General features: G+C 39.3%; 1 protein-coding gene across 1 annotated transcript in view; it reads right to left on the reverse strand.

The window, feature by feature from the left end:
* Positions 1-25177, reverse strand: part of KIAA0922 (KIAA0922 ortholog) — a 46354-nt gene extending 21177 nt beyond the window's left edge. The window contains exons 1-17 of the mRNA XM_008942700.1: positions 25131-25177; positions 24056-24179; positions 22906-23022; positions 20825-20940; position 19768; positions 14714-14791; positions 12658-12811; positions 10364-10422; positions 9886-9994; positions 8811-8919; positions 8002-8155; positions 7190-7360; positions 6822-6891; positions 4925-5042; positions 4039-4180; positions 3034-3143; positions 1402-1474 (exon numbers count right to left, since the gene is read on the reverse strand). Of these exons, the coding sequence (XP_008940948.1) occupies positions 1402-1474; positions 3034-3143; positions 4039-4180; positions 4925-5042; positions 6822-6891; positions 7190-7360; positions 8002-8155; positions 8811-8919; positions 9886-9994; positions 10364-10422; positions 12658-12811; positions 14714-14791; position 19768; positions 20825-20940; positions 22906-23022; positions 24056-24179; positions 25131-25135 (1710 nt within the window). The 5' untranslated portion in view covers positions 25136-25177. The remainder of the gene's footprint in view (positions 1-1401; positions 1475-3033; positions 3144-4038; positions 4181-4924; positions 5043-6821; positions 6892-7189; positions 7361-8001; positions 8156-8810; positions 8920-9885; positions 9995-10363; positions 10423-12657; positions 12812-14713; positions 14792-19767; positions 19769-20824; positions 20941-22905; positions 23023-24055; positions 24180-25130) is intronic.
* Positions 25178-26641: the final 1464 nt, after the last annotated feature.

A 26641-nucleotide genomic window follows, 5' to 3' on the forward strand; every position in this document is an offset into this window, starting at 1 on the left:
ATCTAGCTGGAGATGTCCCTGCTTATAACAGGGGGGGGTGGACTAGGTCCCTTCCAACCCAAACGTTCTATGATTCCATTATATGAAAAAGTAGCATACAAAAAAGTTTCAGACCTGCATTTAACAGTCAATATTTATTTAAAGTAAACCACGTATGGCATTTGCAAACTTCATCCTGTCACTCTCCACAAAGATGTGCATGCACTCAAACGCCAGCCTAACAATCCATTACCTTGGTATATAAAGTGACTAGGGAAATGATGACAAATTCAAAAAAGGAAATATTAACAGCTAGTGATTTGGTTAACAAGCCAAGATCCAATGTCATACGTGCTGAATACCAATCTAACCATACATGTAATGCCTAGCTCTTCAAGTCTCTAATGAAAAACAGGTATTACACACACTGATGTAACAATCTACCACTATTTTTCCATTTGGTCAAGTATGGGACTGTGGAAACTCAGTCCTATCTATGTACTAGTGGAACCACCTTTTCTTTTTCAGCATGTGCCTGCAGACTAGGATTTATGAACTGCTGTCTCCCCTCTTTTACGACAACTCTTACAACTGTTGCCAGAAAGGAAAGGTCAGCTCTGATTAGTGTAGCAAACATAATATTTTCTTTTTACAAAGTACTAATCTTTCATTAAGGTCTTTAAGCATATGTGCTACATGTATTTACATAGGACATTAAAGATGTGGTTGCAGCATGCCCAAACAGCAAGGAAAATATGTCAATTCCAGGCTTTTGCACAAATTAAAAGCCTAAGAAGAAATTCTTTGGGAACCCTGGACAGTACTCTGGTTGCTAGAATATGCCGTCATCCCTCACACAGCATGTCCTCTACTCCTCTCATCTGTGACACCACACCTCAGAGTATAACCACAGCTCAGCACTGGTGTGAGCAGTCAACTGTTATCCACTGGTGTTAAAAATGAGCCAATGGGAACCAGAGGGAGCTGTGACATTCCAGTCTGAATCCAAAAGTTGCAACGAGAATGAGGTGAAGTGTAGAAAACCTGCCTTCTCCTCCCTTGAACTATCGGACAGTATTTCCCTCTACTGGAAAGATTATTTGGTAGCTTCTGACCTCACCGATTCAAAAACCTGATACTTCATGGTCACCCTGGGGCTAAATGTAAGTCCCAACACAGAATGCAAACACTAGGCTCCTCAACACATACACACACTCATGCAGGTCTGAATGCACTCCACTCCCTCCCTACAGCTGCTTTCACAACAGACTCAGACTTTGAAAAGATACAATCCTGACAGAGAATCAAGAAAACACTATTAAATTGTTTTAAATAGCACTTGGGAACAACCCAGATGTAGCGTAGCTAGAAAAAGCTTTTTCTAGTGTGTCAGACCACTTTTATCAAAATGAGACATCTTACCCTGTAAGAACATTCATCCATGAGCCTGAACTCAGTGGTTGTGAAATTAATAGCCTGCACATTTATGCCAAACCTAAATAAACCAAAACAAAAAATTAAACACTTCAAACCTAGCTTGTCAGATCTACATTGACTTATTTTTACATGCTGGCATTTATATTTAAATAAAGAATACTTTAACAATTGCATTTTGGCAGATATAAAATATGGTGGAAATGTGGTACTGCATTTTGCATAATACATTACAAATCAGTTTTATGTGGATTCCACACACTTGGAAAACAGACAAATAACTGGGCATCTCAGCTCTCTCAGCATATAATATTGCAAAAGATCATAATCAAGAAATACAATTTCTACGCCACACAAACACAAATACCCAAAAGCTTTTACTGCCCACATAACTGTTAAGAAATAATCATCAAATCTCATTAATTTACTCAACTATTTTTTGCTCATGATTTGTCTGAGATAAATTTGTATTTTCTTTCACACAAAACTGAATTCACTTACAGCAGCTGATTATTTTCCTGTGAGGAGATTATAAGCATTTGACATTAAGATCTCAAAAGCAGGCTTAAGAAAAGCAATAGGTAAAATTTAAATTATAGATGAATGGACCTCCAGTCACTGAACCAGAAATTAACTTGTCACAACTTTTGTGACATCAGCTTAAAAAAGAACCAGTTACTGAAGGTGATTTCTGGTAAACCTAGAAGGTCCACGGAAACAAAAGCGTGCAAATGCAGAGCAAATGTAATTTCAATCCACTAGAAAGAGTCTATGTGGAATATATTTTGTATGCAAACAGATGTAGTTACTAATGTGGATATATACACACATGTATATATACACACACACATATGTAAAGAAATGAGGTTATGGACATAATTACAAAGGGATCTGGAGTCCAAATAAGCAAGTTACACTTAAGCATGTGAGTAGTCCCACTGGTTCCCACCAAGCAAACAGTTCTACCGACCCCACAGGTTTTCAAAGTTCAGTGTGACAGCCAGGGCTCATTTAATGAACTTCAGCCCACCTTGACATGCTTCTTTATACTACTGATCTAACTCGGATTTGGATTTCTCATTAGATCTTCTCACTTCTAAACCAGGAAGTTCAAAACAATGTTGAAACATCTGCTTAGCTGGTTGTAAATATTCACGGTGGGGTTACTGGCTCTGGCACGGATTTTTTTTTCCTGGCTCTTGCTTCCTCTTCTTCAACTAGAAAAAGCATTCCTGGTAGGAAGGTTCAGTTACTTTCCTCCTCACTGATCAGTCTACAGACTTTGAATACTCGACAACCAGCCTTGCAGGGAGACACACATCCCTCATTCTGCAAGTTGCTCCTCTCACCTGGGCAGCCTGAGATCTTAGAAGATGACCAATTATAGTTTATGGCTGGCTTTCTGAAAACACCATCAGTTTGGGTTTATCAACGACCAGGTACACAACAGAGTCATGCATTATACAGGGATCTGCTCTGAACATGATTTTGTCTTCCAAACCGGGTCAGAACATTGTCCCCATCCAAGTCACCACTTTGAAAAATCAAAATGAGCAACAATCATAAGGCATAGCAGACAGATCTTTTAAAAATTAATCGATAGCCTGAAACAGTTATTACCATTTGTTGAGCAGACCCAGTGAAGCTTGGGGATCAGGGTAGTAAGAAAGAGGCAGAAGCTGCAATGTAACTGGGAAGGATGATGGGTTTCTTAGTATGAAATACTTTACCTAAATAGTTCAGAGGGGAAAAGAAAAAGTTACAAACTACATACTTGAGAACTGGAAGGTAAAATAATTCAGCACTGGTAATATGATCTGCATTTTCAAGGGGCTTCAACCTGGCTTCTGTCTTAACTCAATACAATCATATGAGCACCAAACTGCCTGGAACAACAGGTCATGTCACCACAATGTCATCATTTGCAAAAACAGCTAAAAGTGCATGGAGAACCACATGTGCAAAAATACGGATCTCCTCCACCTTCCAAATAATCCTTTTATTTGGATTTTGATTTATGCAGGCAGACATGAGCAAAGCTCTTCCACAGAAGGTGGCGAAGTTTGAGAGGTGCCATGCTCTCTTACAGAAGGCTGACTGCAATCAGGTTATACACATTAATGACCGACAATTAAATGGCACAAATTAAATTGCAACAGTGGTTGAGAGACACACTGCTCTGCTGATCTCTCAAGTGTTGTACCTCTCGCCAATGTTTTACACTCTTGTTACCTAAGGCAGTGGCACGAGGAAGGCCATCCCATAACCATGTGCATCATTAATGACAGTACATCGTAACCCTAGTTCCTTGTTCCCTTATTTTACCAGAGGCATGTAACTTGCACACTGCCAGAAGGAAAGCTTTCACAACCACCAACAGCTCTTAGTTACGACCTACACTGCTTTACTCCTCTCCTGTATTAAAACATTACAACTAGTTAGCTAGAGAACTCACCAACAAGTTAAAGGGATACAAATATGGGGTCCTAAATTAGATTTCAAAATGCTGATCTACAAGCAGTACCCAAATGCTAAGCATCACCAAATATCAACTGCAGAATTTGTTACTTAAACAAGCCCAGCATACATCCACTCAGAAAAAGCATAACAACCCCCCATCCTCACCATACTACTTTTAACGGCTGTGGCACTGAAGTTGAGTGTAAGGCCAGGCTCTGTAGTCAACCTTGGCAAGAAAAAGGCAAAGGACTCCTCCTCAGGTTTCTTCTGGTGAATGAAGCGAGCCAATCCTAAAATACTTCTCCTGCTTTATTGGCAAAACCAGAAAGCTTTGTTAATTTTCTTATCATTTCCAAACAAGGAACAAAATCAAATGTGATCTGCCAGGACCTATACCTACATCCACCAATCTCGCCTTGAAATATTCTTCACAAAATAAAGTCCATAAAGCTGTAGACTAGTAGAAGAGAGTAAATTCTGTGTACCCCTTCAGTCTCCACTTTTCCACCTGCATCACAACTGTGGTTTTCACAGCTCTACCTTTTTTAATTCTGGAAAGGAGCTGATATCACTGCTGCACCACCTCTCTGAGAATCGCTCAGTCCCAGGGACTGCTTCCTTCCCAACATTTCCAGCGTGCAGTATCCACTAGGCCAGGGACTAAAAACCTCAAAAGCTATTTAAAAATCCTGATCCTAAAAGACTGCTATGCAATCTGTTGATGAAGGACTCGCACAACTGCATTAAATGCTCTCGCAAACCACGCTTTGCCTGCTTTCACATTGGCTACCTGTGGTGGGGTTCTTATAGTCAAAACATTATTTACATTCTGTAGTTTGGGCATTTGAAATGTTTACTTATGGCTGGCAGTGCCTTAAAATGGAAGCTGGAGGTGTTTGGGGTGCTCTGAAACGCCTGGTGCTTCAAGATAACTAACACGTGCAGGAAGGTCAAAAATGTTTGTTCTAATTAAGAGTATTTCAGAACAAATAGTCTTTCTTACAACACTATGCTGGCTTGAATTAAGAACCTCAGCAGATTTTGTACAGACCTGCAGGCTTCCCCACGTCTTATTTGTTGCCATCTTTCATAAAGTTCACTTGCAAGCTCAGAGTCCACATCCCAGGCAGAACGGTCCAGAGAGAGACTCTTTTGCCAAAGCAGATTTGCTAAAATGATAACAGATTGTTCACATTTTACAGAGATAACACTCACTCCTTCCATCAATCTACTTCTGAACATGAGTTAACAGTATCTGCAACGGGTCCTGACACAGAAACAAAAAAGGCAACCCAATTTTCCCCTTCAAAGCAAGCGTATGTGAGGGTATATATATTACTGTCCAGATCTGATTTGCTTAAAGAAAAACACCTGCAAACCCATAGTAATTTTACATGCAAACAAGAGTATGGTTATTGCACAGGCTTCATATGCTCTAGTGAGCACTTTTTGCTGTTGCTGTTTCTAATGGATGCCATTGAAAAGTCATTATGTTATCAGTAGCCTTCACAAAGAGTTCTCCACTGATGCCAATAAAGCATCAAGATCAGATACTACTCTCTACCTAGTAGTAAAAAATTATAATATCACAGTACAGCACAGAGCAAAACAAATCCCACAGTTTGGTAAAAATAGTGTTTTTATTTTACTTCTCTTTTCAAGGTGCTGGTAATTTTCTCAAATTCTTCAGATAAAATTGCAAGGCATTACATCAATCTGAAGGTTAATGGCTTTTGGAAAGTTAGATTCATATTGATCCAAGCATTTTCACATAGCAGAAAGGAGCTAGAAAAGCAAATATCTTTTGAAAGAAAACAAAACTGGCTTACTCTGAAAGTACATGTACTTCATTTTAGAATCCTTAGTGTTTCAAGTAACCAACTGAGTTTGAGGATGACTGGAATAAACCAGCTACAAGTTCTTTAGTCAGTATTTCCAGGCTTGTGCATTAGACTTCTCTATTTAACAAATATTAGTAAACCTAAACTAGAAGGCAGAATACAGAATACCTGTACGTAGAGATCTGATTATGTGTATTATTGGAATGGAAAGCAAGCAAGCAATGAGGACTCACTTGTTAATGCAATATTCCTTTATACAGATTTCTTTTTTTTAAAAAAAAGAATCCCAAACACTTGCTTCTAAGATATGTGCCTAAGTGGGCTAGGATTCTGTGATTCTATGATCAGTAATTCTTCAAACCATGTGTTTCCACACATCATCTCAACTATTGTTTTTACATTTGAGTGACTACTATTGCCTTCTTCATATCCTCATATGAAAATACATTTCAGGAAAGCAACACCTTGAAAATACATTCAGGAGAGCACTTACTTAAAACTTTTAAAGCCTATGGTACCCAGCCACCTACTGAAATTTCTTACTGAGCTGAGCTTTTAAAAAAAACAAAACACTATTCTGAATCAGCTTTCATCAGATTCAACCTTATTTAGGTAGTATCATGTCCAGGTAATACCTTACACTGTATTTTGGTAAATGTCATCCAGACACTTAAAACAGCTCCCAGTATTACAGTAACTAGAGATAGATTCCTCAGTTTCAGAAAGAACGCTACCCCTTCTCTCTGTTTTACATGATACAGTGTTGAGGATGCTGTTTTATACACCTGGTCTTTTGCAGGGCTCTATGAAGTTATTGCTGCGAGAAACAGAGAAGGCCTTCAAATTTAACTCTGGCTAAAGGCAGAATATTGGTCCATATTTATTTTTTGTTTTTTTTAATTAAAGACTTCCCATTATTTGGAATCGGATTATGCACATTTTTTAAGCACTTTGAGCTACTCTCAGACAAGTGGAAGTTTTTATTTAAAAAATATTTAAATAATATAAATAGTCTCAATATTCTCATTACAAATTCTGCTGCATTAAAATTAATTTTCTGCAATAAAACTACTGTCAGATGCCTAAAAATCCCCAAAACGAGCCTACCTGAATCAGACTTTCCCAAGTAACACTGAATATCACAGTGGGCAACTGCTTCAAAATGAAGATCTCCCTGCTGGAAAAAGAAAACAAAAACCTCAACTGACCATAAGACAAAACAGCAGGACAAACTCCAGTTTCTCAGGGTGTAATCTGGATGAGTCAAAGAAGAGAATTAAGGCTGCCTAAGGAAGTGTTGTTCCATTGCTGATCAATTCTGGGGGCTTAACTTCTCAAGATACAGAACGCCACAGAGTGGTCTGGTACTGAATTTTTCTTTCAGGAGTAAGGGACAGATTTCTGGCCTAACAAGGAGGCTTCTGCAGTTTGGTTTGCAGTGCATAATAATCACTCAACACAACTGAATACAATACCTTGGACACAGTCGAATATACCTGCAGAGGTATTTCAAACATTACTCCCACATTTGTGGCCAAACAAATACTAGAAAGCACATTTGTTACAGTGTCTTTCACACTGAGCTTCAAAGAAAATACATTCCAGCAGCCAGGAGGTAATGTCAAAGGTTCAGCAAAGTTCAGAATCTAGAAAGAATCAAACAACAACTGAATTAAAATTGGCACAGTATTTTTGGTGCAAGTGGTACCTTGAAGAATGTAAACTTTCTCTTCATTACATGCACATATGTGCCCACAACTGATCCATACAGTGCACATATGTAAATCTCCTATCTAAATACACTACAAGCCAATTAGATGCCTACATCATGTGCTTATTCATACACCAGATTTGTCTGGTTTGAATCAACCAATTGTGCAAGTAAATTATTGGCTTCGCCTTCTAAACTTCAAAGCTCATCTATGTACTAAAGGCTTTCATTACAGCCTATGAAGAAATGCTCAATCCTATAGAGCACAAACACTGCAATTCTCAATTCTGAGAACAGAGCAGTGGTCTATAATTTGATGCATCTGTAGCTGCAACTCAAATGAAAGAAAAGTTGCTAATAAAACAAGATAAAAACAAGCTGGACAGTGAATAACACCTACTGAAAAAGTGAGCTCTCCAGGACCTAACAGCTACAGGTGTACATATACCTTTGTTTTTAACCAATTTCAACCATCTCTGAGAACACAGAGTCCTTTGAAGAATATACTTTGTATGCCAAAGGACCATATCTTTAAATCAAGGACAAAACATTGTATGAAGGAGAAATAAAGCTTACCTTTAAAACATTCTTTGTTTCTCTGGCTATGAAGACTTCATTCAGTTCAATGCTGAAGTCAAAATTGTTTGTAAACCATATGGACCAAACTCCTGAAGTATTATGATGTGGTTCTATATGAAACAATGCTGCAGAAGGATCTATGTCAAAATACCTGTAAGTAAATACAGAAGAAAAATAAATACACCTGCAATTACCCTTGAGCACAGGTAAGAGGTCCACCTAAGAAAAGGTGACTGTAGTATTCTTGCATAATGAGGGTCTTTTAAGGTTATACAGAAAAAGAACAAAATTCTTTCATTCGGAATATTTAGATATAGTATCAGAGTAAAAACTGACAAGAACAATGTAAAATAGGTAGGCAGGTAATCACTCTACTAATCATTCTTGCTGTGCTATAGTATTGCCTACTGCTTTGTGATATGATAGCCTGGATGAAATTGGCAAAGGAAGACTAAAGAAAAGACTACCTTTTTTCTGTAACTACCCTGTTTCAGCATTGGATTAACAAGGATGATGGAAATTTTACCACAGACTCTAAGCAATGTTTATATGATGTGAGCTGCTAAGGCATAACTTTTCACTGGCTCTTGAAATTCTTCCTGGATAAAATATACAGAACTATTGCTTGAAATGTCATAGGTCTGTTTTGGCAAATGACACAGTAACAATAGGAAGAAGCCTCTTCACTGACCTTGGAATCATTCAGTAATGAAGCACACTAACATTAAAGAAGTAGGGTACAATATTCTTATTATAATAACAGCAAACATTAACAAACAAACAAAAAAAAACCACTGTCAACCTACCCTTCAATCAGAGGACAGGAAAGACAGGCTTTCAGTGTTGTAGTGCCTTCCAATAGATTATTATTCCCCTTTCTGTCAGCATAAGGACTTTCACTGTCACAGGATGCAGCTGGGCAAAGAACAGACATACAGGAGAATGTGTCATCAGCCAAAACAGAAGGACATCCACAGTGATTTTCATGCAAGGACTTGGAAGAATACTACAAAGGGGAACATTCGCTGGTCCAATTCTCCCACAGGTGAGCAAAGTATCTAACTGCTTAAGTCCTAATTTTCAGAGGTTCCAAACTCTGCTTTAAGAAGAATTTATGTATGCTACACACTTTTAAAAAAGCAGGTATAACAAGGCTGTGAAGAGCAACCTGACCAGTTTTAACCACGTTATCACTGGCACAGCATTCTTACTTAGCAGTGCACATTGCCCGCTTTTAATAACTGAAAAACTGTTCTGAAAAGAAATCACTTAACACATAGTCCCTTCTTTCTTGCTAGGAAAGACAAGTCCCTGTGTCGTTATGAAAGCAGCCTGCTTCATGGATGTTTAAAGCCTATGCACTGCAGTCTAGTGGTCAGAACAGGAAACAGGCTGGAGTCAGGAATGCTTAAATGTTAATCTTTGCTCTTCAACAAACACGCCTGGTCTCAGGCAAGCCTCTTCAATGATCCTGCCAAGAAATGTCATAGAAAATGACCACCCAAGCACAATAGCTTTTTAGAAAATATACTGGAAACAGAAAAATAACCACAAATTATAAAAAGATGTTGAAGAAGCATATTCAATAATTATACTTACTGTAAAATCAGCTAACATTTTAGCAAATCCTTTCTTCCCCTTTTTGAAATATGTATAGCTTAGAGCCTTCAACTGACATAAGAGGAAGCATATATACAAAAAAATAGTGGAAGCAATTAGCAGAAGGAATTCATCCTCCTCCTCAAAAAATCCAGACCAGTTTATTTTGAGAACTTTCAGGGTCTCTATCTGCTGAGAAAAACCTGCCCTTTTATGATTAAACACTGTTTAATCATATTTTCTATAAATATACAAATACCTTTTCTCTAAGTATACCAATACCTTTACAAGAAATAGAAGCAACTTTTGTAAAGCTAGTAGAGGATGAAGACAGCAGTACTGGCTGGAACTCCACAGCTGATGTGTGTGTCTGTGACAGCTGCTGCATTTCCTGCATGAAGACAAGAGAGACACAATGATCCTTGTAGCAGTACTACCACTACTACTGTAGCTCCTCTACTAGTCTATCTTCTTGTCAAATTTGCAAGCCAATATCTGCCATTCTCTCACATATTCTAAATCAACTCATGGATTTTTATTCAAGTTTACAGCTATTATGCCTTAAAACAACCCCATCACTGAAACCACAACTCGTCATATAAAAGATCTATTAAACATTTGGGCATATTTTAAAAATAGAGAAGCCTGACAATTGCCACTAGCAAAATTAATCTGCTATTAAAGAGTAAGCCAACGGGCTAATTAATTCCCCAGTCAAATTTAACACCCTAAAATATGACTTCCTGAAGCCCATCATTACCTGTATATACACAATGCTGTTCCCAGAATGCATAACGTACACGTCTATAGAGGAATCACCTGTCCAAAAGAATAAAGACTGAGGTAAGTTCACCAAGGATGGAAGCACTCTTGCTTTTTAAGATACTCATATTAGAAGAAAACCTGATTTAGAAATCTGTGTGTGACAGCTACCCTTGTGAAAAGGTGGAACTATTCACATCTTGAGCTGGCAATTGTTTTATAAAGGAGTAAAAATCCACTCAAGATTTATGGCCACAAACACAAAGGCAAGCATCAACAAGGAATCTTCCTTCATTATCTCCTAAACTAAAGTTGGAGCACAACTGCCCCCTTTCCTACAGGCAGGGAAACAGGAAGTATAGCTGAAGGAAAGAAAGACAGCTGATACTGCCATAACTTCTTAAATCTAAGGGCTAACCTAGCAATAATTTGAAAGAGTCCAGTAAAAACTGTTCTGGCTTGTCTGCTTTGTAGAGCACGCGCTCTCAGGAGAAAATGCAGAGCTGTATTCAATGCTTAACACCTCTGGCACTTAAAACAGGAATGGTCCTCTCACCTGGCAGGGCAGTAACCTACTGACTAGAGCAACACGAGATGGGTATCACTCAGCTTTGATCTGCTGATAAGGTGGTACAGATATAGTGGGTAACCACCCTTTGCCACTGGCAAAGCTACCCTCCCATCCACAGGACACTATGAAGATGCAGAGGACCAAAAGGAAAGCATCAGGACAGAAAAAGAGATGACTGGTATACTAGGGTGGTCATCACACTTCTGTGAAGAAGATGACCTGTGTTCTTGCCCTTGCTTGTAACTGAATTACATCAGTAGATGCAGGCTGACATAAAAGGACACTGCCAATTCACCAGGCACGATTTCAAATAATAAATGTCCTTTGCTCAGCTGTTTGAAAGCAAGACTACAGGTGCCAGCTTCCAAAAGAGGGTACCAAATGCTGATTCTGAGCGAGCAGATGCTCCACACACACGGTTGTTTAAAGTCCATACTCTTCAACCTTTCCAGCAGGCTAGTCCTGCTGTGCAGGGGGACCCAGGTGTCCCATTCTAGTTGCCAACACATGTGCTGTATATTGAGACTAACACAGCACTGTACCCCCTTTTGTTAGATCTTTCCCTCAAGACCACACCTCTCATTCAATTATACAAAGAAGGCAAGCAAGCATTGCTGCTTCATATGGTAAAGCCACCACCAGTAGAGATGGAACTTCCCACCAACAGCAAGTCCAAAGGGTTTATAAGACCAACCTCTACTGCAGCGAGGACTTGTAATTGCATTATATGTAATCGAAGACAACCTTAGAAGCATCCTTCTAGTATTCTAACTGTTGAAAGTGTTAGCAGCAAGCACCCATGACACAAGGGACATGAACAATTCCCTACCAGCATCAGAATAAATGTACGTCCACCACTCAACAGAATGAAGCAGTGGCATCCCACCGGGAGGGAAACTACGTTTACAGTGGGTATTTTAGTTACAGCTCTATGCAAATATCACATCACAGACAGCACAGGGGAACAGTTCATGTTGGTTTGTGACTAGATCTTGAAAAGAGCTTCTCAAAAGACAAAAAGATCATGCTCTATTTTTACTAGTGTGCTAAAAAAAAATAAATATTATTTTAATCTGGATTCTTCAGCAGTTCCTCCTTCTTTAATCAGAAAGTAAAACTGGCAGAAATGTCTAAAAAAAAGCAATTCAAACAGACTGCAAAGCTCTATAAATAATTTTAAATCCTCTGGGTTTAGAGGATTTGTTCACCCAATAGATGTAGCAGAAAAACTGCAAGGAGCTGATTGCTTTGTCTGTGCAGTTCCAGCTTACAAGAACAAATGATGCAAACATCTGTACTACCTCATTACCCCACTTTCCACAATGGCCACTAGACCCACTAACATACACACCATTCTGCCTTCACAGTCCCATTATGCTTAATTTAATTAATGAGAAAACAATAAATTCAGTTGTAGAAATCAAAGGGCCATTCCATGACATATTTCCATACTATTTAAGCAGATGCATAAGCATGGGGGACTAAAGAATGAAACAAATGTCATTTGCAACTTTACAATCATTATCTTTACAAAGAGAATTGTGCTTACAGTAACTCTGCCCTAAATCAAGTGGCTAACAAACTGCATTTAACTAAGCTGATTTGTTTTCCCTTTCACAAATTTGAAATGTCACTAAATTTGATTAAATTTTGCACATCAGATTACAGCTTATGTATAAAACAGAGTTCTATTACAATTAACACTCACACGCAGGACTTACCTGAGGTCTTCGGTTTTTCCATTGCTACATAAACTACAAAAAGATTCTCCAGTAAGTATTGTCTGTGCTCCACAAAGTCTTGTTGGGCCTTTTCCATTCTTACCGTTAAGCTCATTTCTAGCAGCATTGGGTCATCAGACATAAAACAGCAACTCTGCAGCAAGACAAGGGGATACAGTGTGTGTGTGTGCGTTGGTGGGGCAAGGCATGGAAAAAATTCATACCAGTAACCTATCTTGAGAAGTTAATCAAAGGTATTATCTAACAGACAAGGTTTCCAGCACCAAAATGCGGGCAAACAAGGTGTAATTAGAACCTCTGCTAAAACCTTAGCAGAAAGCAAAGACAGTGCACATACAGACAGCACACAGCAAAAAAAAAAGACAAAAAACAACTAAAAAGGACACTGAACCTTGAAAGAATGCAAATTTATAAACTGTCTTAGTCTCACCTCAAGGACTGTAAAACAGTTTCCTTTGTTAAATCCTCTGCCTTCAATAAAATGTGCCATAAACAGACTGATGCATGTGTCTTAATGGTAGGAACACAGTTCATGTTCACTGGTCTGTTTATAGTTAATTTTTCCAAATCCTGTGCTTTTTGTCTCCATTTCTCACCGAAGTAATTTTAAAAAAACAAACATACATGTACAATTCTTAATAGGAAACACTGTAGTCTGGCTAGAATACTTCAGATAAATACAAATAGGATCTTACTTCCTTCTCTAAGTAGTGGCGGCTGTTCAGACAGCTGAGTCTTAGCAACTACAAAGACACAGACACCATTTCACAAAAAATTAAAGCCAACAAAGCAAAACAAAACTAGACAGTTAACAATGAGTAGTTTAAATTTGTCCTGCATCACACCATGAAGGTTGCTAAACTCAGGCTCTGATGCCCTACACCAAGAGGACTGAATTTGCTCAGGAGGAGGAGGAGATGATCTCTACCCATAGCACATGAAGCACTCTTGTGAAGAAGCAGCAAAACACTTTCAGCTAATCTGACGTGCCACAAGGAGGTACAATGGGAGTGAGGAAACATCTCTGGGAATGCCAGTTTGCTGTTCACACAGCATCCAAGAAAGCCTCAGCCCTTGAAATGGCTGGCAGGAGCACACGTGGAGGCCACTGTGGAGACTGGAGCACAGGAATGGTGTGTCCTTTGGAAGCCTGCTTCAAAGAGCATGCAGCTGCACTACATGCAACTTCAAATGTTCAGGTGAACCTCCAGCCTAGCCTTATTCACCAATGCAATGCAAGAATCAAAGATGGGAATAAAACAGCACAGGACCATTGTGATGTGTAATGTACAAAAAAACTAGCTATGGAATCTGGGCCTCATCACACTTGATGAAAGAAAGGTGCCAGAAACCACTGTGTGGACCTATATATCTGAGCCAACAAAATACCCCACTGAGCACTACCATCCCTGTGAACCAACACCCATTTCCTGGGTAAGGACATTTCAGGAGAAAGGGCAGAAGGAGATTCAGATGGCACTGTCCAGGAACAAGAGGAGACCTATTGTCCTGAATGCTCAGAGCTTTTGGAGGGGGCTTTTCTGCTAACAAGTTTGGCACCTCCTCAGCTCTGCCCAATGCCAAAGCCACCTTCAAACCCTCCTGAGCACACAGGCCAGGCAGCCCAGACATCAGCCTCTTAACTCACTGCTCTCGTCAGCGTGAACCAGAAACTTGTGAAACATTTCTGGAGAAAGGAAATTACAGAAATCTTCTCACTTCTGTACTCCATTAAGTAATACAACATCTACATGTTGAAGTGCTTAGCCTGTTTGGTTGGTTTGGGTTTTTTTGGGGGGGCAGGTTAGGTGTCTTTTTCCATCTACCCCTCTCCTAAAGTGTGATGTGTATGGCATTTAACTTATACCACAGAGTACTGTTTTGTACAAGCACATCTAAAAGCAGAATTCCCCTTTCAACTGCAACACTGGAATTTGCACTGTTGTTAAAACTTCTAGAGGTCTGGAAAGTACTCCTTTAAACCTGGGTTAAAATAAGAAGACTTAAATAGATGTAAAATGATAATAAAATGTACCTTAACTTGCTGATACGCGTCGTTAGGTAAACTGCATTCAAGGTGAACCCGTAAGAGACTGGCATTCATAGTTTCTGCCTGTAAGAAAGCAAAGTGAAGAAAACATCAAGTACATTGCTTCAAAACATGTTATCATGTAAAACTGATTCACACACCACAATTTCTAAATATAACAGGGCTACTTCTGCATACACATGACACAGTGATGAAAGGAAACTTAAAAAAAAAATAAATACTATTACCCTGTACAGTAGGTCAGCAGTCAGTCACCAATTCTCAGAAACTCCATCAATACCTACTTTACCAAACTCTTACTAAGCATTATTATGAAATATTTATACAGCATCAGCAAGAGCAACCCCTATAAATTTTCACATGTAAGAAATTGTATTCAATAGTCTTTTTTGCATATTACAAACGCTTCTTTCCTTGTTTCCGTGTGTTTTCTTTGCCAGTTGGATACTGAAATGCAGCTGTGGTTCAAGACCATAAAGCTTCTTGGACATGGCTTCATGCCAAAATGGACAGAGAGAAAATACTTGTTTCACCTTTTATTGATTGGAAAAGATGACACTGAATGTGCCAGCTTTTAAAGCACTCAAATCTAATGGGGCAACAGTGCCAACAAAGCCAAGCACAGTTCATAGCTCAGGAAAGCTATCCAGAAATCTCAACTGCCAAATTACTTGCATACACCACCCAGCCAGTGTATCTTGATTATAAATTAAATAAATACATACATACAATCAGAATGACAGACCTGTCAGTCTATCAGCACCTTAATTAAAGCAAAAGAATCTGGTGATTTTGATGTGGAGCCCCCCTCAGTTTCTCTTGCAATACTGAACTAAATATCCGAGTGGGGTTTCTGCAGGTTCTACTTTCTGAAGGTGTTGAGGCAATTGACTTTAAAGAATTTCAATGATTTTATGCTGAAAAGCAAAACTGTCCAAGTTTATAAAAGCACAGCCAAAAGGCAGCTTACATACATCTGCATTCCTGATTCTAATGGATTTCGTACCAAAATGACTGGGGCTTCACACAAGAGGGCGACGTAACCTCTACAAAGGTGCTCAGCAGCAAAGCAAACCCTATTCCCAGCATGGCTCTCAGAAGGGGATGCAAACCTCTGCCACCTCCTTTCTTTTTTATGAACACTCTTGTCCTCATCAAATTTTGAGAGCAGAAAGAAAAAAACATCACCTTTCAGTTCCAAAGCATGCACCAATTACTGATCTCTCACGGCCCTGATTGCTAGCAGAGCTTTAACGTGGCAGTAAGACCATATATATAAAGAACAACTTTGAGGGTTGCTTTTCTGGTCAGATAAACCTAGATGCTTAGACTTCCCTTCTCAGTGGTTCTTAGGAGATCACCGTGGCTTTCAGGGTCCTAAATAAGGTGCTGTTAGCCCTTACCCAATGCCACTGTAGTTTAAAGTAGCTTAAGACCCCACAGCCCTATAAAAAAGAAAATCAGCTAAACTGTATTTTTCCAATTCCTTTTTTTTAAACTTCTTTTCTGGACACGACATAGGTCTACATGGGAAAGTGCTACCACTTTAAAATTGAAGCTGTTAATATAACACGCACAGAGGGGGGAAAAACATCATTGGGATGGATTTGATGTTAATCTGGTTTTATGTGAATTTTTTACCTCTCTTTGTGAAGCTATTTGCATAAAAGGAAAAGGGTTTTCATTCTCTCAGGCAGACAATAGATGCATAACTGTCATCCTTACCATCTCACAACACTGGTAGGATGGCTGTGTTAACCATAAAGAGAAGATAAAGCATCTGAGAAGAAAACACTGTCAGAAGCAGATCTTCCAAGAAGACAAACCCAGGGCCACGTCCACATCTCTCAGCAATGCAGGCACTCTGTTTACAGTGTAAATATCACTGCCTGTGAATCAGAGCAGAGAGCTGAGCTATGCAGTGTTTGTGTGCACCAGAGCCGAGCTGAAAAGGAGAGGCACAGCACAAGGGGAAAAGTCAGAAAGAGTGTTGCAGAGCAGTACTTTTCACTTCATTACCTGGTGCCTCTATTTTGCATTGGGTATGTATGCATACACACTTGCATGTACACACACAGCACCCACAAATCCTACATGAACTGAATACAGTCTGATAGAAGCCACATGAATGAAATTCTTATTGGTTTTGCTAAGTTCTTAACATATACATTTTAAAGAAGCAGAAACCTCTTTCAAACAAACCCTAAAAAACCTGAACCATCTTTATCCACAAGGAGCCCTGCTCTCCTAGCAAAGTTCTAAGGTTCTCAATGGAGACAGTACAGTAGGCAGTTACTTAGGAAATAATTAATCCATCAACAGGATGGCTGGTCAGCTCAACAGCCACCAAGCAACCACAGACCTAAGGTCACTTTTAGGGGAAGAATTCCTTAGCCTGCCTCAGGTGCCCTGTCAGTCAGATGTGGCTCTATAGAAGATTTTCACAGGGATTTTCCTGCATCAGTATCAGGACTGTAGAGTTCAAACCACCTCCTGGAGTCTAGCTGCAATATAATTCAAAAAGAACAAATATTGAATAAGCCTTCCCTTCCTCCTGCAGGCTGAATACTTCAAAGTTTCTATCCTGGAGAGTCTCTAGCCCTAAAAAGGTATTTGCATAATGAATGGTGTTAATAAACTGCCCCTGCAATAACGATTCAGTGGAGTTTCATTTTTTTGCTAGCAGTTATCAAGATGGTACATCAAGAAAACTCCACTGACCACGCTTCTCCACACCCAAGCACCACATTTGCTTCTCTGACACTCTGTCCACCAGCACAAAACGTAGCTTAAGGAGTCTTGGCTTCCTGCTAGTACTTGCAGTGCCTCCCATGCCATTGGCTCAAACTCCAATCTCCTCTGGGAAGTCAGCAAAGCCACACCTGGGTCTGCTACGATGAGATCTCTTTCCTTGCAGGTCACTCCTCCCCTGAAATTTCCAAGGTGTTTGTACAGCATTTTGAACACAACAAAGCAGTGATGTAGTTGCAAGCAACTGGAGCAAAGACTACATCCAGAAGCTGGATAAACAAAGATGACCTATATGGGCTCCACCATCTGTTACAGCTTAGTGGTAACTACCCACTGCTGAAAGGCCACGTGGACATACTATGAATTCACTGTGTTGGACACAGCTCTACTCTTCTACCAATGCGTGAGGCAGGAGCCCAAAATTCCTTGGATCCAGGACCACAGCCAGAATGTACTGATCCTGAACCCTTCAAAAGCTAAAACCTTGAAAAGAGTAACAGGAAAAGGTTGAAATACAACAGCAAAAAAGGCAATTTTGTCTTTCTTTCCCTTCTCTTATTAATCACAAGAGTTTCTGCTAAAAAAAAATCTGAGGGAATGATGAAGAAAAAAGAAAGGCCTGTGTAACTTGGCCAGTTAAAAGATAAAAACAAACCACAAAAGAAATGGAATTTCATTTTCCACAAAAAATGCAAAAAAACTCAAACCTGTTGCATATTGTATTTCCAATGGGAACAGTACTGCACAGGTAAACCTTGCACCATAATCCCCAGGGATGTATCATATTTTCAACATGAATACTCTGCAGAGGCAAGATTTCATCCACATCCTTGTATACAGTTCTGGCCATTTACCTTCAAATGACATTTTTAGAGATTGGAGAAGCTACAGAAAGGAGGTGTCAACTTGGTTAAGGAATGGGCAGCCCATCACTGAAGAACATCCTACAGAGCACAGACCATTCAGCTTGGCAAAGCAAATGCTGAAACATCTTTGTGATGCCACCAACAACTGCTGCTGAATACAAGCACCAGAAGCAGGAGAAGTTATATAAACTGAACGCATATCTTAACAAGCAAATATATACTGGCCACAAAGCAACTCAGATTGCAAGTCAGGTGCAGATTTCCAGCAATCAAAGGAGTAAGAACAAGTATTTGGGGCTAAGGTAATGATGCCTGCAGCAGTTCTGAGATGCCATTTTACCAAGCACATGATAGGACTAAATGATGTTACCTTTCTGGCCCCAGCAATCAAGGCTGTCAGTATTATCAACAGTTTAAACACAACCACCTTTAAAACAGGAAACAACAATGGCAAAAAAAAGATGCACCCATGCAGCACCCAGTGAGCCTTCTCACACGTTTCTAAGTAGAAGCAGCAGATTTTAGAAGGGTACCTTTATAATATCAAACTAAACATTGCTGCCAAAGGTGACAACTCATTCATCCTAAGATGACAAGGGATGTGTAAAGGAGGCTTATGCTGTCCTGAACATGGGAAAGCAGATGTGCACAGTTAAGTGAGTAAGACTGGTCTGTTTTGAATGACTTTTGCTACAAATCTCCATTGTATTTTTAATAGTTTTGTACCCTTAAGTTTGCACATGTGTAATCATTCAGTCAAACCTCATACACCTCTTCCTTCCACAGCTTCTCAGCCTAAAATATAAACTGCACTAGACAGAATAACACCAATTTTTATTAGATCTGGATGAATATGTTAGTAGGGAGAACTGAAGGAGGCAATTCTGGACAGGACAGCTACCTTCAGAGTAACATTTTTCTAAAAGGAAACCAAACTCCAGCCATAAGCTCCTCTTCAGTATTTAGATCTTGTCCACTACCTTCAACGGCTGAGGTTGAAGGTCCTACTGCTGTGGTATTTCTGTCCAAACCAGTAACATTCAGTGGACAGAAGAGTAATTCCTCAACTATAGCCTGACACAGGACAATTACACCCACAGCTAAGAGAACTGAGCCAACTCTCTCTCACAACCCATGTCCTGCAACAAGACTGGTGCCAGGTGACACACTGTGGTGCACTGCCAAACATGACTTCAAGCTTGTACTCTAGGGAAATAAAACTGAAAAATGTTCCTCACTAGAGAGTAAGGAAAATGTAAGATGCTCCCCAAAACTTCTCTCCTTAGGAACTCGGAGAGAATTACAAACCAGCAGAGCCTGCATATGAACTTCAGGCAGGAGATGACAACAACCCATCAAGCTAGATGTGAAGATGCAGGGAGACGTCATGAACAGCATCCAAAAAACCCTTCTCATTTCTACCCTTAGTCCCCAAACTTACAAAACTGGAAGATTTTTGGTTCTTTTGCAAGAGTGAGGCTGTGTATGCCCACACCTGTGTGATTACAGGAATGAGACTGGTACAGAGGAAAAGAAAGGAATAGAAGGAAATTGTGCATTATCCTCAGGTAGAGGCAAGACTGATCTAACATACATGTAGCAGGCTGCTGAAAAGGAGCTGAGAATTTTTCTCAGGTAGAACAGAGGAAGACATGAAGGCAATCAATGAAGCTTACATTTCAATAAAAGATTAAGTTCTTCTACATGTTAAGATGTTCTAAATATGTTTTTTAAAAAACTAAATCTGTACACAAGGTGGAATTTGAAAGATCAATTCTTCCAGTTAGTTATTCACTTGAAAGGTTCTCTGTAGCCTGGAAGACTATGAAAATACCTGCAACTGCAACCAGATGACAGAAATTGTTGAAGCTTCTTTCAACTGAAATAGTTATGCCTTATAAATCTATCCTGCTGTATTCTCCACAGCTCCCTGCTTTAGTCAAGCTGAGGGAAGCAAAGCTGTTATCTTCAGCAGTGACACAGGCAGGAGAGGCTACTCCAGCCTGGCTCCAGTTTTCATTCTCCCCCACACAGTATGCCAAGCTTTTTCACTGTGGCAAACTGCTGGCGTGGCCCTGCCATGAACCAGCATGAGGAATGGGTCTGAAGGACAAAAACAAACAAAACCAAACCAGCCCCCCTCCCAGCTTTACAATACAAAGTTTATTTTGTTTAGGACAGATCAGTTCTCCAGTTTAGTTCACAGCAGGGTCTCACAAATAGTTTTGCCAGCACAACTGAGAGGACAACACACCACAGAGGCACGAATGAGAACAAGTGGGAATAGCTTAAATGCCAAGGACTGTCTCATAAAACCAGAACACCAGCTCATTACAGTAGCCCTGTATCTAGAGACCTCTATCCTGCAGTCACTAGGACTTGGACTTTTTGTTAACGTTCTTAGCATACCAAAAACCTAAGGACAAAAACCTTTTATGTCTAAGAAGATTTATGTTTCTTCTCCATTTTAAATGTATACTGTACCAGTGTGTGTGATGCCTGGATGTTTTGAATGTGGGGAAGCAGTAAGCAGGCATTTGCTAGCTGCACTCTAGGTTCTTCTGGAGAAGACATCAGAGTTCCTGTTCCAAAAACCTAGTGGTAAAAAAAAGAAAAAGGTCATTACATCAACTTCTAGTATTTCAGTCAACATAATAATATACAAAACCATTTTTCTAGTAATAACAATCTTCCCAATAAACAGATCAGTTTTTCACATTAGATTCTTTTTAAAGACAATTTATGAAGTTCCAATGTGGAAAGTAACTATACATATAAAAGGCACTGTAGCATCTTCATTCCTTCAGGCTCTGCTACAAAAACAAAACAAAGCACTCATCAGTTGAGCATCAGGTTACTTTCTTTTTGAGATATCTAAACTCTCTTACTAGCCTCTGGGCAATTAAAATACACATACCACCATTTGGCAGTGCACTAATTTCTGGAAAAACTTATGTTCCTAGTGCAATTGCATATCGAATTCAATGGCTTTGCCTTAAAAAATAATTAAAATAATTTTTTTTTGTTTGTTTTTTAAAGTTTGTCATTTCCCCCGCACTGTAAGACTTGCAAGTTGAATATTTTTACTGCATCTGTATTCCACTGCATCAAGATTAATTTCTGACGACGAGAAAAAAAAGCCCATCATTAGAGGTCAAGAAAAACACCCTGGGCTTTTTCACTTGTATGCAAGATTTATTTTTTTTTAATAGAAAAAAACCCCACATTTTTGATTAAGAAGATAATACATGTTCTGTTCTATGTTCACTGAAGATCTCTGACTACCAACAAAAAATAGCAGATCAAAGGGAATTTTTTCTTTTAATGGAGGCATTTACAAAGTACAATTTACTACAAAAGTACCTCTCTTCCATTTTTGTGACTCTTCTGTACATACTTTGGCATAAATGCATTAGAAAGACCAAACACATTTTAAGGCTTTGGGGCTTTCAAGAGCACTGTAACTGGGCATCAGGCGCTCAGTTATGCCCAATTTTGAAGCTCTTCAATGTAATGCAAGCTGGAACCACGGGCAGCTAATTCCTCTGTTTCTGGTGGCTTGTGGAACTGTCCATGAAAACCAGCCTATTGCTGATTTTTTGGTGACACTGACAACTGCATCCTTGCAACTTGTTGATAAAAGGCCCTGGCTGAGCTGACAGGGCAATAAATCAAGGGGGCATGAATGAGGGCAAAGAGAAGAAAGATGTCAAGAAGAAAAGGTCAATCAGTCTATAATGTACTCTTCCCTCATCCTTGATGAAAAATTCCTGACAAATGTGGCATTACCTCTAAAAAATACTACACAAATCCAACATTTGTATTAAAAAACATGCACGTCAATTGAATTTACCAACAATTCAGTTTAAGGAGCCTTATTTTCCAGCACAGAATCAAAGTATGAGAATGGAATAGGAGGATGGTTGATTAAAGCTGACAGTGATTTTTAAATCACTGAATTCGGAGTTATGTTTTCCTTTAACAAATTAATAAAAGCAAAGAGTTAGGAGTCTATGATGTCTTATAAAAATAATCTTAAGACTTGATGGATATTCACTAGTTAATCAGACAATAGACAGCTTTAATGCACAACCATTACTTCAACTTTCATGTTCTAAGGGCCTAAAACTCTCACCCCACGTAACATCCCAAATGTGCTTACTGAAATTCTGTAGAGTAGCTGAAAACCACCTTAAATATTTCTGAAGTAGGTTTTTCATGACAAATGCATTCCAGGCACAGTGCAGTCTAGACTGCAGTATTACATGAAACCAAGTACTAGAAACAGGATCATAGTCCTGCAAGTACTTACATACAAATGCATTTAGTTCTACTACTTTTAGTAGCCCCACTAATAATAGTAATTTTAACCATACACATGTATGAGGGATCACGAAACTAGCAAGATTTTGTAGAAGGGATGAATTGCAAACATCACCCCACCTGATTTGAATCAAGAATTGAATGAACTTTGGAAGTCTCTAAGAGCAAAATCCATGAAATTCCCTTTTTTAAATTACAAGTAAATCCAAACCTCAAGCTAAAGGTAAGAGTAGGTACCTGATATGAAAGTACTCCATGAGATGAGGTATTTATAAATAATGAGCTTTCAATACTGCCTTCTTCTGTTGGCAGGAAGAGTACTCTGAAGCAAATTTTTCCCATCGCTGGAATCACCTGCAGAGACCACAAAGAAGCTTGCTTGCTCAGTGCTGCTGACCACAACACCCACCAATCCATCTCATGGCCTAAGAGACACTTCCACACACAGGACCCTATCTGTAGATCCCACTAAACAGAATCCCAGCCCTGAGAAGTTTCATCTGTCCACAAGGCTACATGGAAGAACTAAGACCACACAGCAACTCGCTATATTACGGCTGGCGTTCCTCAGCTAGCCCAGGTCTCATCAGTCAAGACTCCTTTTTGCTTGGGCAGTTAATCACCCCGCCCCGACAGCCTCCACGTGCACAAAAACACCTCCCCACAGACAGATACCTATCACCAAGTGAATCAATCCCCCCTGTGACCTACAGTCAAATGAGTCAGAGCTGAACTGAGTAACCAAATAGGTCTAACCAAAAGAATAATGACGTTTACATCTGCACAGTAATACCCATTCAGCCATAGTAAAAAAACAGAACAGATGAAAGCATAATAAAAATGCTTTGCACATCAGCAGAGGATAAAATCTGGGCTTCATCAAACTGGGATCACAGCAATTCATTCTCAACATGCATTACATTGTTACAGATTGTTATCAGAGTTAAAATAATGGTCTTAGATCATGAGGTAATTATGCTCATAATTGCAATGCAAAATGCACAAAATATTTCGCTGCAGATTTTTGAGGAATATGCAAGACCATTCAAAAGACTTAAAATTCATGGCTGAACAACATCCACATGCCTGTGGATTACTGCATAATGCTGCACAGAGCAGAAGGAGATTTAAACAGCCTCTTGAACACTGAAAAATTCTTCTCCTTCTCTGTTACTGTAACATTTCCCACTGTAGGTTTTGGATGTCTTCTTCCTTACCAGTCTAAGTAGAAATGAGCCAAAAAAATGCTAGGAAAACAGAAAAAAAAGTTGGAGGTCCTACAAAAAAGCACGAAGAGAAAACACAGAATGAAAAGCTTAGGCCACAAGAAGCACGAAGGCTTGGCACTTGGCCATTACATAGTTTCCAAAAGTACATCAACACTCACCCGGCTATGAGCAGGAGACACATGAAACTGTCTAGTAGCTGTAAACACTGAATTCACTACAACTTCTCTATCTCTACTAGGGTTGTAGGCATGCAGCATTTTAGCTCTGGGTAGCCCCAGTAATCTAAAGAGGAGAAAAAAGAAAAAAAAAAAAGAATTTATTCACTTTATAAGCACATGGAACGCGCAAAAAAGCAACAAACACATTCTAAAACGCTGATATGCAACACTTGCCTAGTTGTATCTATTCTTTGGAAACATGCCCAACAAATTTTGCTCTTTAGTATACAAAGACAAATAAGTAACATTAGGATGTGAGAGATGCACTTAGCTGAAACTCATTTGAGTCCCCAGAAGTTTAGGAAAAAATCCTGAACCTTTATGAGGCACAAAATTATCTATACAAAACTTTAAATAACCCAAGTCCTGTTTTATCAGCTAAAGCAACACTTCTCTTAAGGGCTTTGCTCTAGTTAATACATCCCAAAACCCAGCATCCTACACACTGATTCTGTGCATCCTCTGACACATCCCTTTAACTCACAAGAGGATTGTGTTTCTTTTTCGTTACTGATAGACCAAAGGCTGACTATCATTTAAGAATAATTTTTAAGATTTTCTTAAAGCAGAACTAAAAAAACAACAAACACGAAACCCAGACCCCCTAAACTCAAGTATTCTACCAGTATGTTTTGCCTGGGACTTTCTGGATTTTATTTTCAGAAGTTAAATGAAGCAACAAGCTCCCCCTCCACTAGGAAGGCAGTTTTTCCAAGAAATGAGCAACCAGCATGAAGAACTGACTTCACATCCATGCAGAGCCACCTGAAATGTACCAGGAATGTGCTATTGTTCCCTATTCCCTTTCCCTCCTTTGTAGAATTATGTTGATTTTCATTTACGAAGTCCTGCAAGGCAAGAAACTATTCCAGCTCTGTGGCAAGTACTTACTATTTCTCTCTTTTCCAGAGGATGGCATGATCTCAATTAATGTTCTTTACTCAAATGTAGCACAGTATAGTTGTTCCTCCCTGCTTTGTTATTAATCAAAGTAACAGTAATGTAAGATACTCACTGCATTCCAAAATGCAGAACTGATGGGTGAAAATATAAGCCCTTCCCATTTGGAGGCATCTTCGCTGAGAAGCTGAAAACAAAGGGAAAAGAAGCCACAATTAATATTTAGTGAGTGTGATGCTACATATTGCAAGGAAAATATGTTACAGGCTCTGATCCTTTGTACTCCAAACACACACTATTTCCAAATCTTTTCATACATTCCCCTTGCTGCCATCAGACTGACCTCTTAAGAAGGTTTCCACACAACACCACACTCTGGAAAACTCATGCCAATAAAACTGCAGTTTGAGAAGTATTCAATTTTAGAGGCAGTGCTGACATGGACAACCTCCCTTCCTTGCACATATGCCCCCAGTCATGCTGATATACCTCTTTATGCAGCTGCACCATGCACTACAGAGAGAAAATAATTTGAAAGAGTCCTGGGGAATGAAAATTATATCAGCATGGAGCTGACTCCTAGTCTCAGGTCAACATTCACACAAGCACTAGTATGAAAACACCTGAGAGATACAGAGGTAGAGGAGTAAAGAGCAGCTTGAGCAAAAGTTGAAATCAAAAGAAGTGTTTGCCAGGCTGTGGCTTTAATGCAAAAGCCAACTCATTTATTACATGCAAAAGAGAGTGAGAAATAACGTGATACACACATATCCTTCCTTTGCCCTAGGAAAATTCACAACTATGTTCTCACCAGTTCTAGCACATTTTTAGCTTACTTCAACATGAGTCAATGCCCTATAACATAGACAGGAATCCCAGGATATCTTCACCACTTTCTCAATTAAAACTTGTCCTTCACAAGTCCCAACAACCACAGCAGTAAAAAACAAGCCCTGTACTTGTTTGTTACATCTATATACCCAGTGTCATGCTGTTAAAAAACTTCCCCAGAAGCAGTCTGCATACTGCATAGTCAGAACCAGCTTCATCTTTACTGGTTGATGCTAATAAGCATCCTAGCAGGGAAGAGTCTGTGAAGGGAGGGACAGACTGTGGGCTCATTTGTTATCCAGATGCTTTGCATAACGTGTGGTAGGACAGTTAATTGATACCTAATTAAAAAATACAGTTCTGTAACACTACACTTCTAATATAATAAAGCACCTACTTAATTCTGTTGTTATATTCCAAACCAACAGAGACATCATGATTTATAACCAGTCAGGAAAAATCGGGTTTATTATTATGAAAACCCACAACTTTCATGAAAACATTTCTCATACAAGGCAGCAAACTCCCTTGCTGCTGTAGCAAGAGGGATGCAATAAACCCAGGCAGCGTTTCTGCGGAGCTGCTAGAAAGAGATAAAAAGAACAGATGATGCAGAACTACAAAGTCTGAATGAATGAGTCTCCTTTCAAACACCTTGCGTCTGCCCCAGCCAATTCTCACTCCATTCCTAGAAACGCTGCAGCAACAAACACCACCTTCCCCTTCCAAAAGTCAGCCTTAGAGACATACCCATAAGTCTGAGTACTGTTGTAAACACACACAAATTAGAATTAC

The sequence above is a fragment of the Merops nubicus genome, unplaced genomic scaffold, assembly GCF_000691845.1.
Source record: "Merops nubicus isolate BGI_N331 unplaced genomic scaffold, ASM69184v1 scaffold25400, whole genome shotgun sequence".
Classification (NCBI taxonomy): Eukaryota; Metazoa; Chordata; class Aves; order Coraciiformes; family Meropidae; genus Merops; species Merops nubicus.